This window comes from Bombus flavifrons, chromosome 10 (assembly GCF_040668555.2).
Source record: "Bombus flavifrons isolate JBK064 chromosome 10, iyBomFlav1_principal, whole genome shotgun sequence".
In the NCBI taxonomy this organism is placed as follows: Eukaryota; Metazoa; Arthropoda; class Insecta; order Hymenoptera; family Apidae; genus Bombus; species Bombus flavifrons.
This window is the reverse complement of record NC_138451.1, coordinates 3,906,742-3,918,837: the sequence shown is the minus strand read 5'-3', so window position 1 is coordinate 3,918,837 and position 12,096 is coordinate 3,906,742. Positions and strand designations below refer to the sequence as shown.

Sequence of the window (12,096 nt, the reverse complement as noted above, 5' to 3'; positions counted from 1 at the left end):
CCTTAGCATTATTGTTCGTTAAGATAAAACACAGAAAAAGCGGGTTTTTCCCATGTTCGACAGCCACTGATGGGGGGCGCACATAATAGATTTATATTTCATGTATAAATAAACCTATTTTTATATGTTTTATACTTCATTAATTGCGTCACACCATTGTAGTAACGATGGTAATAATAAAAAATTTATAACTATTGACATTTGTTCAAATTATGTATTTCGACTAATCTTGGTGCGCCGGTCATTGGTGACCCCCACGGCGCCACGACCAAGTCGAGTGCCGGTGACCCCCATGGCATTCAACGTGTTAATTAAGTTTACACACGTTAAATTTTATATCATTTACTAATGTTTCGAAGGATCGCAAAAGTTTGATGCTACGTAAGTGAAGTATGTAGCGCTTGATAAAAGAAATGCTTCGTTGGAAAGTAATGGTAGAAGAAACTACGGAAGCTTTGCCTCTTTAGAAACGTTTAACCAAGTTGTTTGAAAATTCCTGAGACAAGGAATCAAGCGTTTATCGTTAAACTGTACCGAAATAATTTCCGCCCTTTCTTGCGTCCCTTGTTCTCGTTTTCCACACAATGAACAGACGACCATCGTAGGAACGTGTCGAATACAAACGTTACGGGTTTCGAATGACTTTTGCCCGGGGGAAACAGATGGAAAGAGTCACTTTCCTGCGGCTTACAAGGATGACAAATGGTGCCTTTGAAACCACGCTCTTTGGCACATTTCCATCGGATCGATGTTTTCTACCGCGCGTTTCCTTCGCTTCCCACGTTCTTTCTCATTTTCACTCGATACTATGCCATCGATAAAATATCACCAGTGAACATATTCAAGATTTGTCTAACAACTATCGAATAAAAGATACGCGCGTCTCGATAACAAGTGTCATTTTCTCGTCGCCGATTCGTCGCTGGAACTTTGTTCGCGTCGCGAAGGAACGAATTAATTATTTGAAGGGGCGAGACGAAGCGCAACCTGCGCCCAGATTTATATAAAACCAATGGAAAGCTCGCACGGCAGCAGTGGGACTAACGAAAACCGTTTGGCGTTGAGTCAAGTATTTGGAGAATGAAGAAACACTTAGGGTCGTGGTAAAAATGGCGCAGGAATGTAAACGGCCATATTTTCCATGCACGCGCTCGAATAAACATCACTCGACGACAGGTGTAAATAACTATGAAATCATTCGTTTTATTATTCACAGATTCCACGTTTCATCTTGATATTATTAACGCATCGCTGGTGAAATACTATTGCACCAGCATTGCAACGTTACATTTCTAATTTCTCTGTTACCTCCGCGCATTTCTATTGATCTTAAATCAAAATTGTAAGCGATCGATACGGTTGTTCGTTGCTTATTATATTATCTTATACCAACTGGTAGTACAAGCGGAATGGGGGTGATTCTACGCGAAAAAAGAAGTCGAAAATATAGAATAAAAATTTTTTTTTAATTTTTTTTTTTTAATTTTTCCATCGAGACAACGATCTACAGTGAGATCCGTTATAACGAGACGTAATAAAGTGCACGCGTACCGAGCGAAAATTCAAAGTCGATTTTCTCAAAAAGAAAGTCTCAAACGAAACATTTTTATTCTATATTTTCAACTTCTTTTTTCGCGTAGAATCACCCCCTTTCCGCTTGTACCACCAGTTACCAACCACCCTGTATACTCGAGATTTTGCAATCGTAAAAGGGGAAAAGAGGAAGACTGTACCTTGTTAGTCATCGATCCTCACGATGAAGAATTAATTTTAGCCACACGCGGAACGAGTGTGCAGCAGAGTTCCGCTTTAATCGATTATCGCGGTGTAAATAAAACGTCAACCATGACTTCCATATTTTAGTAGATGCAAGTCAAGTTGATCCGACTTTTCGTAAATCTGAAATTTTGTTCAATTTCCCTATCCAAGTATGCGATTGATATTTAATTCTTAAAAGACGCGATATAAATAATAGTAAATCGGAAGGTAAATTTAATAAATATAAATAATAATTCCAACATCGTCACCGCTCCACTTTCTAATTTCTTAATCAACGTGGCTCTGTCTGAATGGTTCGTACCGTGACAAATCGATTTTAACGATCGTGTGTGGAAGAAGAGTTGGAAGAAAGATTCGTTGAAAGAGCACAGGAAAGAGTGGGACCATCAGTGACGGAAAGCCAGGCGTGACCTCTGGTTCGCGCGAGCGTAAAACGAAGAAACACCTCTCTGGCTGGCCAGAAGAAAAGAATAAGACAGGAACAAAGCGTAACTACTAGGAGAATAGACGAGAGGAGGAAGCACCCGTGAGTAACACCGGTTAAGTATACGAGGCTGTGAGCGCGCTTGTAAAAGTACGACGCCGCGTTTAATTTCGGCTTTCCTCGCGCCGAAAATATTCGCGCCACTTTCCGCGCCGGCATAGCTTCGCAGCTAACAGGCATTCCTACGGGGACTGGTGTCAGTTACCTAATTATAGTTGCATAGAAATCTGTAAGGGGACACCGCGACAGATCGGGCCGCGCCTTCAGCAACTCAGGTTGCAGTGAAAACGTGCAACAGACGCCCGCGCGCACGCACGCACGCGGAAGATTCTTTGCGTGCACGCTTACGTGCGTGCGCCGCCGCAGCTTCCGGATAAACTTCGAGACTCCCGTTCCCAGTATTTTCCTTTATTTTCCGACTAATTCTTTTCTCCTTTTTCCTCTCGCAAATGAAAAATCTGTTTCGCTAACCTTAGCTTTTCGATGACGAGGAACGCCAATCGTTCTTTTCTAAATAATCGCATATACGAAGCACAGATGTTTGATAAATTACATTCGATGTCTTTCATGGAAGATCGACTTCGTTCGATTTTCAAGTATTATACAATGTACGTCGGTAGGATTCGTTCCTGTCGAACATTAAAAAAGTATTACGAACTGCAGCGGAGGCGTTCGATCAGGCTCGATCGAACCTCGTTACACTTACCAGCCACTTACATTGTTTAGAATCTAATCTTCCCCAAGAATGCACGAATCCAACCATTTCAATCCTAGCTCTAAAAGATTCGACGTTGATTAATGCCTGGCATTAACCAACTAGGTCTACTATTCCTGAAAGCAACCGTACAGAGAGATTTCAATTGGCTATATTTCCGAACACTATAAACCATCATTTAGGGTCAATAGAGCGATCATGGTGCAACAATTTCGCCAGTGTATATCCGTCGAGGACTTACGAGCGCCCCGCTGTCTCATCCGGAATTGCAACGATTCGATTCGAATTTGGTGTAATACCCGGAAAGAGATTTACGTGGTCCTCGACCCGAATTATCGTACGATTCTATTTCGACCGATAGTTTCAGAAATACAGAAGAAGGGATCGTGGACAAGAGGCGTGGACGCGAATCGAGGAAGCAAAGTTTCCATTATCGATTACGTCTTTGCCGGTCTCGAGCGCGGTCCATGTGCGGTTATAACCCATGGAACGATGCATGGTTATTCGACGACACCGGTAATCGATCCCTTTCACTTGTCACATCAATTCGCGTTACATAAATTCAACGATTAACACGCATTAATCGGACCTCGTTTACCGATCTTTCTTCGAATAATATTTTATTTATCTTTTACCGTAATTACGATAGTTGCCTGACAGCGTTCACACGTTTATCAAAAATTGAACTCTGCCGCGTCTTTTGTTTCATTTTTTACCGAATTGTATTCTTTTATCGTCAGAAGATTTCTTAATGGATAACCGATACGGGAACGTTTAGGAATTCGTAAAAAAACAGATACTTTGTACAATAGAAATTCTTACGCAAGTCTAAAGGGATAAACACGAATTGGGTGAAAATGGTATCACGGTGGAAAATCGATAAACGCACAGGATACGCAAATTGACGCAATTATCGGGGCTGTTGCAACAGTGCAAGTGGGTGCACGAGCGAAAGACAAAAGCACACCCTCGCGTACGTTCACTCGCCGTTGGCTTCAGCACGTACTACGCGTCCGGAATGATTGTGCAAATACTACATGATACTGCAATTTACGGGTGAACCTTGCGCTTTCGTTTGGACGGGCTCCGGTGCTCTCGCCGTCTCGCGAATCATCGTCGTAAAGTCGTGGTTTAATTACGAGACGCTGGAAACCTCTTCCCTTTCTGAATTCAAGAAATCGTGACTAAGGAACGAAGGAGAACAGCCCTTGCTGCGTGAACGTTGCCATCAATTTTCTTCGGATTTTATTCTCTGGGAAACCTTTTGTAAATCGCTTCTCATACAAAGAGAAAATCATTTACTCGCATCAAGCGAGTCGAGTCTATACGAAGCAAAACGAATAGTATCAAAATACAGAGAGAGTTTTGGAATATTTGTTTGTTCGTTTATTTCTCCTTCGGTTTGCTACAGATTAACGATCATAAAATTATTCGCTTTTGGTATTATTCATTGCTTAGTAGTATTTAAAGTTTACTTTAATTTATTGAAATTCGTAGATTAGTAGTTCGATGATGTAGAATTTATGAAACATAGATAGACGCGACGATTTCATCGCGAACGAGTCTGGTTTATCATGGTGCACGGCGGACGTGGTTGAAAAGGAATCGACGAAGGTGGAACGGCACGGGAACGTCGCGTGAATCGAAACGAAAAGTGGCGCTGTCGCTTTCGTTCGCGACCGCTTTTGGGCAGAGGATTTCCCGGCTGCGGCGACGAGTCTCGTGGCGTGCGAGCGTCGTTGAATCGCGGTAGTGTGTCATTCTAAAAATAGAGGATAGGTTGAAACGAGAGAGTTAGCCACGATCCGGGAGAAAGAGAGAAGGGATCTCCTATAGTCCCGGTCGTGAACCCGAAGAACGACCTCGGAGAAACGCCGGCCAACGAGAGGGACGAGAGAGAAAAGAAGAGACTGGATCGAGCGAAAGAGATCGAGAAAGCGGGAGAAAAAGATCGACGAACGGATAGAAAGGGTAGGGAAGAAAGAGAATACGAATGAACCTAGAAGGAGAAAACGAAAACGAAGAGAAAGAAGAGGAGGAGGAGGAGGAGGAGAAGGAGGAGAGGGAGAAAGATCGAATTAAAGAGACAGCGCGCGAAAGATTTGAGAAGCACGACGACCACGGACTTGAAAACGTTCTGCGCGCTTTTAAATATCACGTTGTGCCGTGGAGCATGGAAAAACTGGTGAACGCGCATGCGCGCTACAGGGACGCCGAAGCACGGGCGCATGCGCGCTTCGAACCACTTTCTAATTTTACTGCGGCGCGACTTAGTTTATGTTAGAGTCAACCGGACCGTTCTCTTTCTCTGTTTATAAATCGTGCTCTGCTCGGGCCACGATATGCTGGAATTTGTCAAGCAATTTTTGACGGTAGTTTGCTTGGATTGTTTTCTCGGTAGGAATAAAGGATAAAATTAATCCGTTAATCGGTGAACATAAATCAACTCGATCGAATCATTGCTAGTCTCTCGAATACGACTTTCTTTAAATATTCGCTATCTTCTTACGCGACGTTACACCTTTCTGAAAAGTACATATATTGTACCATAGAGTAGAAATTGCGCGAATTTGTACGGATTTGTCGAAGAAGAAGCAGGTTCTCACGTACGAATAAGTCGATCGTATAACAAGAGTCCACTTAATTCTGTCCGCTATTTACGAATTTCGTTTAGCGAGTAAGAGTTCGCGTTCGTATAAGCGAATCGCACTGAAACATTTGCTTATAAATACAGACCCGTGTGCGGCATCGATAAAATCGTGCAATGATACACGCAACGTTACGATATATCGACGTGGACGAGACAGTTAGGAATTCCTTAACGACCACTTTAAATCAATATACATATAGTTCCGCGTCGTTTCGCTGCGTGATTCGCTAAAAACATCCACGCGACGCAACCACCGACCGGAATAATAATTGTGGCTATTAAAAACACGTTTAGAAGCTGTTTCATTATACCTCGTCCGATCATCACACTCGACTAATTCGTAGTTGATATAATTTACCGTAACTTATTCTTAAGACTCGCGTCTTATTCTTTCTAATTCCAACCACAAGCCTGACCCACGGCAACTTTAACGAGCCAGAGAACATCGATTAACGCTCGTTTCGGTGGCCATAAATTTTTGCGCGAAATGCTCCCGGAATAAACTGCACGTGACGAATTTAGAAACGTGTGCAACAAGAAGACGTGACGCAAACAGAGTCTTTCAGAGCCTTTAAAGGTGCGTTCTCACCGGTGAACAATTTGTTGCCAGTTTGTTATGTGTTTGCATACTGTTCAAGGATATGTTCGTGGAACGTGATTCTTTGAAGCGTCTAAAGTTCTTGCGAGTATGGTCTAGTAGATACAAAGTCATTAAAGTGTTAATAACTTTGACGTGTACCAATACGTATACCAACGATCTAACGTCGTCCCAAGATGAATTTAAAATTCGAGAACGTAACTTACCATCCTAGGAAATAGCTCGCTGTACAGTGCTTGTACGTATCGTTCAGCGATATTTAACAAAGGACTGAAACAGTCCTATTATATTTTGAGTTGTAAAAAATTCTTTTCTTTCAGCGATCTAATTCTACTGGTATCTAGCGCGTCATTTACTTTTAGGATCAATTTTTCCGAAAATCTCAAAATCGAAGCTTGGAATGCAGCAAACCGAAACCTCTAGCAAACTGGCGCGGCCAGTACGATATTTGTTGTTTCACGATGGCTCGCAAAAGTCTTTCAATTTGCGAAACAACACGATTCCAGGAAGCAGCCAGCGTGGTATCCTTGAGCAGTTTCAGATTTCATTTTCGAAATAAGTTCGGTCGCTATGGCATAAATACGCGAACGCACGGAATAGCTAATAATAGGAGGATTCAACTTGGCAGCCAACAACGCGGCAGCGCTGCAACCGCTTCCTGAGTTCCATACGGCCGCATCTTCCGTTAATTTCGATGCACGCGCACCGAGAGGACACCGCGGAAATTAAAGCCAGAGGGAGGAGTGGTCTCTCTGGTCAGCATCCCTGCGGTCGTACAAAGTGGCGCGAATTACGCGGCGTCTCTCCCAGAAGGACAGCGGATCTCGTTGTTCACCGAATTCGGAGCAATCTAAGAATAGAGCGTGCCTTCTCTTCTCTGCTACGACCTACCATCTCCGGTTTGCCCTCGCATATTTTCGTAATCGTCAGATCGCGAATGTTTATACCAAGGGGAACACATCCAAATCCACGGATATATTAATAACCTTCACTGGCTTTTAAAGGACGATCTAACGCGCAAGAAATCATACACAGTGCCGGAAGAGATTACTTCAGAACGATTACACGAATGATAAACAAAAACACAGCCTTTGAGAAAAGGTGTACAAATCAATTCGGTCTTTCATAATTACGATATTTCGAGTAAGGAAATTTGTCTTGTTACTTTTCCGCGGCATTGTACGTACGACGCAATTTTTTAGCAATATGCACGGCGCGTCTGCTTTCGCGACCAAAATGAAAACGATCGTCGTGTAATCTAACTCTGTCGTGGAATTAAACGAATCTCTCTTCCTAGTCGTCCCTGGAATAAGACCAGGAAAATCGTTGGTCCAGAAATACCCAGTGACCTTCTTCCGAATGGCTCGCAAAGGAGGCACGAAACTGCGCAACGTCGATCGGTTATCCAGTTGTACGGACAGGAGATAATTCGACGGGAAAGAGCGCGCGAATTACCAAACAGAACATTAATCTGTTATTTACGTCGCGTAAATCAATGGCGAGTCACGATGCGAGGGCGCGGAGTTTCTCTCGAATTCTCGTCGTTAATTTCCTGACCGAGGTCGAACTCGTTGTCCCGTCGTGAAGTCGATGAACAACGAACGCGTTTCTTCGGCCGTTCACTTTATGGGGCTACTAAAGCAAGCTTTGCCTTCGCATAACCATAAAACCACCGCTGCCGGTTGCTTCGACCGGCATATTCAGCGTTCACAGGTCACTCGCGATTTCCTTCGCGATCTCCCTTTATTTCGTTCTCTATTTCCTCCGCGCACAGTAGCTACGGAAAATATTTGTACGTATCTTTATCTTCCATTGATTCTACGTGTGATCCTCATAGTCGCACGAAAGTACCAGTGAACGATACGAAATTTAATATATGCGGAGCTAATTAATTAATTAATTAAATATTATGAGAAATGTAACGGTGCGCTTAATAATTTTTCTAGTCGCCATAAAACACTGCGTGCGTATTCGACGTGTGATACTTCATAAAGGACAGAAATGACGTGTATCTTTGCTTATCTTCAAATTCGTAGCCAATTTTGTGGAATTACAAATTTCCATAAACATGCGCGGCATAATAATAGCGATAATACAATTTTGTGATTGCAGGTGTCCACGGTGCGACTGTCCGACGATCCAGGCGCACCATAATGGCGGAGGTGGCGACCAAGAAGTCGATCAATGTCGTAAGTAGCAAAAAGAGCGAGGTGTGTAGTGTTCAATCTAACAACGGTTTGATCCAGTTGGATAACCTAACCGCGAGTAACAAGCAACTAATCTCGTTGTGTGACAACAACGACGACGAGGACGACCTAATCCTGACTAACAACACGCGTAACGAGTTGGACACCGACGATAAGAGTCTTCAAGAATTAATCGAGAGCGAGCTAGCCTTGAGAATTTGCTCCAGCACCGAAGAGGAGGCCGGTATCGAGTCGGACGAGCAACAAGAAACGATGAACGAGCCAGAAGCGGTCAAGAGGATCGTCTTGGATATACATCAGGAGGAGGACGTCCTCGACGTAAACGCGAAATTCATCGTGGCGGAAACGGAACATTCCGCGTTGGTGGACAAGTCGTACAGTTATCAAAACGGTCACATGTCTCCGGAGACGAAAATCTCGAATTCTTCGTACGAGGAGAACGTGAAGCCAGAACCGATCACGGTAGGTTTCCGGGACGAGGAGGAACAGCAGGAGGAGGAGGAACAGGCGTTCGACGAACAGTCGGAAGTTGGCAGCACGATATTGGTCGAAGAAACAACGACTCGTGAGATCGATCAGCTTGCGCGTGACACGTCCAACGATGGCAAATTCCCGCAAAACGAGGACGACGAAGACCCGCGTCCAAATTATCCCGTCCTTCGACCCACGGAGGCCACCGAGAGGCTATCGGAAGTGATGACTACGACCCAGGAGTCGTTCGAGTCATCTTACGAACACGAGCAAGACCAGGTAACCAGAACCGTGTCTGCGAGTTACGTGGATAAGTACCAACAGGAGCAAGAGGTTCAGGGCATGATCTTCGAATCCATGGAAACAAATATCGTGAAAGACGTTGTAACGATGGAAGAGAGCCGTTCGCGGAAGAGAGACGCGATGGACACGTGGTCAGAGCAGACGATCGATGCGGAGGATCGACAAACTGGTCAGTTTTCTGATAATTTCGATCAGTCCTTGTGTCAGGAGGACGTAAAGCCTCGTACCACCGAAGAATTCGCCAAAGAAACCGTACTGGAGAGTAAGAAACTACCTGATACTTTCGAGCTTGCAGACACTGAGCGTGACAAGGAAAGGGAGGAGGTGAAAGAGTTCTCGGTGGACGAGGAGTCGAAGGTATCGGCGAACGATAAATCTTCCTCCTCGATGGAGGAGAAAATTCCCGAAGATGTCGAGGAACTATCCGTTCCAGGGAAGCCGATCGAGGAATCGGAAGAAGAGGCCCGAGGCACGCCGACGATGCAGTTCAGAAGCTTCGACGACGTAACATTGAGCCACTCGGAAAGCTCGGCAGATGCAGCTAGTACTCAGGAGTTCCTGGACACGGAACGTCGAGTGCTAAGCGAAGACAATTGCGACCAATATCTTCCAGAAGATATTCAGGCTCGCGAGACCCTGTCGACTGAAAAGATCGATCCTCCGATTGGGAATTTGCTGGAGGAGGAGGAGGAGGAGGAGGAGGGGGAGGGGCAAATTAAGGAGGAAGAAACGAAAGAGGAAGCGAACGATAACATGGACGAGCAAAACGCGATAACGGAATCGTCCAGCGAACTGTCCGTATCGGAGCCCACTTTCATCGAGAAAACAGAAGTGGTGATATCCGAAAGCAGCGTGAAGATAGTCTCCGAGACGCAGTGCCTCGAGATCGACAACGACGCGGAACCAGTCAACGAGGAACAACTTCGGAACCACGAGCTCGAGTCACCGGTTCGCGCACCTCTTGCAACCCCCGACGACGAGACCAGCGACGTTTCTAACGTGGGTGACGTAAGTGTTGCTTCGTTTGCGACTAATCAACCACACGGATCTTTGTTAAGACGTAAGAGCGAGCTGCATTAAGGTAGGACGCGCTTGACAGTTTGAAACGTTGAGAGTTCTATCAACCCTTCTAACTTTTCTGACAAAACGCTTGATACTCGTTCGTACGGGGGATGTTGTTTAATCGACGATGAGATTGCAGAGATTCGTTTCATATAATTCCAATGGCTACGCTATAAAGCTTAGAAAGATGCATTTTTCAAATATTTTTCTCACCATTGTAGCACACACTCTTCCGGTTCATATTGAAAAATCTATGCGATTTTATCGTCAACTAAATGGTATCTCCTATATTATATTATACAGGGTGGTTGGTAACTGGTGGTACAAGCGGAAAGGGTGTGATTCTACGCGAAAAAAGAAGCCGAAAATATAGAATAAAAATTTTTCGTTTGAGGCTTTGTTTTCGAGAAAATCGACTTTGAATTTTCGTTCGGTACGCGTGCACTTTATCACGTCTCGTTATAACGGATCTCACTGTAGATCGTTGTTTTGATGGAAAAATTAAAAAAAAAAAATTTTATTCTATATTTTCGACTTCTTTTTTCGCGTAGAATCACCCCCCCCCCTTCCGCTTGTACCACCAGTTACCAACCACCCTGTATAATACATTAGAAGGAATGATTCCGTTGTTGTTATTTGACGTTGAGTGATGTGTGTCGTGTTTCACTGACCAAATAACGTGGCCGATACGATTACGCGAAGAATTTTAGCAAAAGTAAAAGTTGGATTAAATTTCGAGCAAAAGGTCAGCATGCAGCTTGAGAGTAATTGGTATTTAGTCTTTTTTCGTCGGATAAATGACGCGGAATGTTGAGAGAGAACATTTTATTAGGTCGAATTTAAGGTAGAAAATGGGTAGGCACAGCTTGAGAGTAATTGGCCGACTACGTTGTTTCCGGCAAAGCTATATCGTAGCGAACCGATGGTACCAGCGCGTCGTTTTGCAAAGAGGCAGTATTATTCGCGTTCCTGCCGAGTGTTGAGTAATTCTTGCAAACGAGCCATTCCGCTTTTCCTGCCGGTACGCCGCGGCACTAATTACACCGTTGCTTCTGCTCCCACGCATATTTCGTGGCGGTGATAATTAATCTCGTTAACCAGGTAAGCTGACGTTCCGTTCGATTCACCATAAAACTCTTCGCTCTTAACTTCTTTATTCTTTTTCTTTTCTTTTTTGTTTTACTTTTTCCTGAAAGCTAAAGGAAAAACAAATACAGAAATGAAAAGGAAACGTTGAAGCGGCAAGGCGTTGTAGCGTAAACGTTGGCGCGTTTAATTAAATAACAAAGGCCTAATTGGCTCGTTGACACCGAGCAACGATGCGTAACCACTTTCATTCTCCGTTATTTCTCTTCATTGACACCGGTGAAGAATACGACACGCGAGCCTGCGCTCCTTTATTCCACGACGTGGTCCAGTGAGAGTATGGGCGAATGTAGTTCACGGCTATGAACGGAATTACGACTAGCTGGTAACGCGAACCGAAACTCGACAAGCCGGCAATTAAATCGCGTTTGATACGCGGCATAAATCAGGTTCCTGACAAGTATCGAAACTCGCGGCCTACCTGGTAAAGACGAGCAGTCGTGCAACGAATTTGGTAACACGTAATTCTAGTTAAACAGAATAATTTCGCTGAATAATTATAACAATTCTATCTTGTTATCCGCTCGTCAACAGCTGGGTATCTTCGTGGGTATTGCTTACTATTTTCAAAAACAGTTCTATTTCCAGTTGTGAGATTATCCTTGCCAAGTGGCGTAATTTTATTCGTATCTAGTTTTTGACTGGCTCGCAAATAGGTCAGAATCGACTTTTCAGATTTGA

General features: G+C 44.1%; 1 protein-coding gene across 26 annotated transcripts in view; it reads left to right on the top strand.

Moving 5' to 3' along the window:
- LOC138184439 (xin actin-binding repeat-containing protein 2) overlaps window positions 1-12,096 on the top strand; it is a 75,715-nt gene that overhangs the window by 29,828 nt on the left and 33,791 nt on the right. For 14 of the 26 annotated variants that reach the window (XM_069122395.1, XM_069122393.1, XM_069122394.1 and 11 more), the window contains exons 1-2: window positions 5,306-5,375; window positions 8,339-10,215. In XM_069122395.1, the coding sequence (XP_068978496.1) occupies window positions 5,321-5,375; window positions 8,339-10,215 (1,932 nt within the window). In that variant the 5' untranslated portion in view covers window positions 5,306-5,320. Of the gene's footprint in view, window positions 1-5,293; window positions 5,376-7,309; window positions 7,328-8,338; window positions 10,216-12,096 lie in introns of those variants that run through there. The other 12 variants (XM_069122374.1, XM_069122372.1, XM_069122375.1 and 9 more) reach the window with 9 other exon arrangements.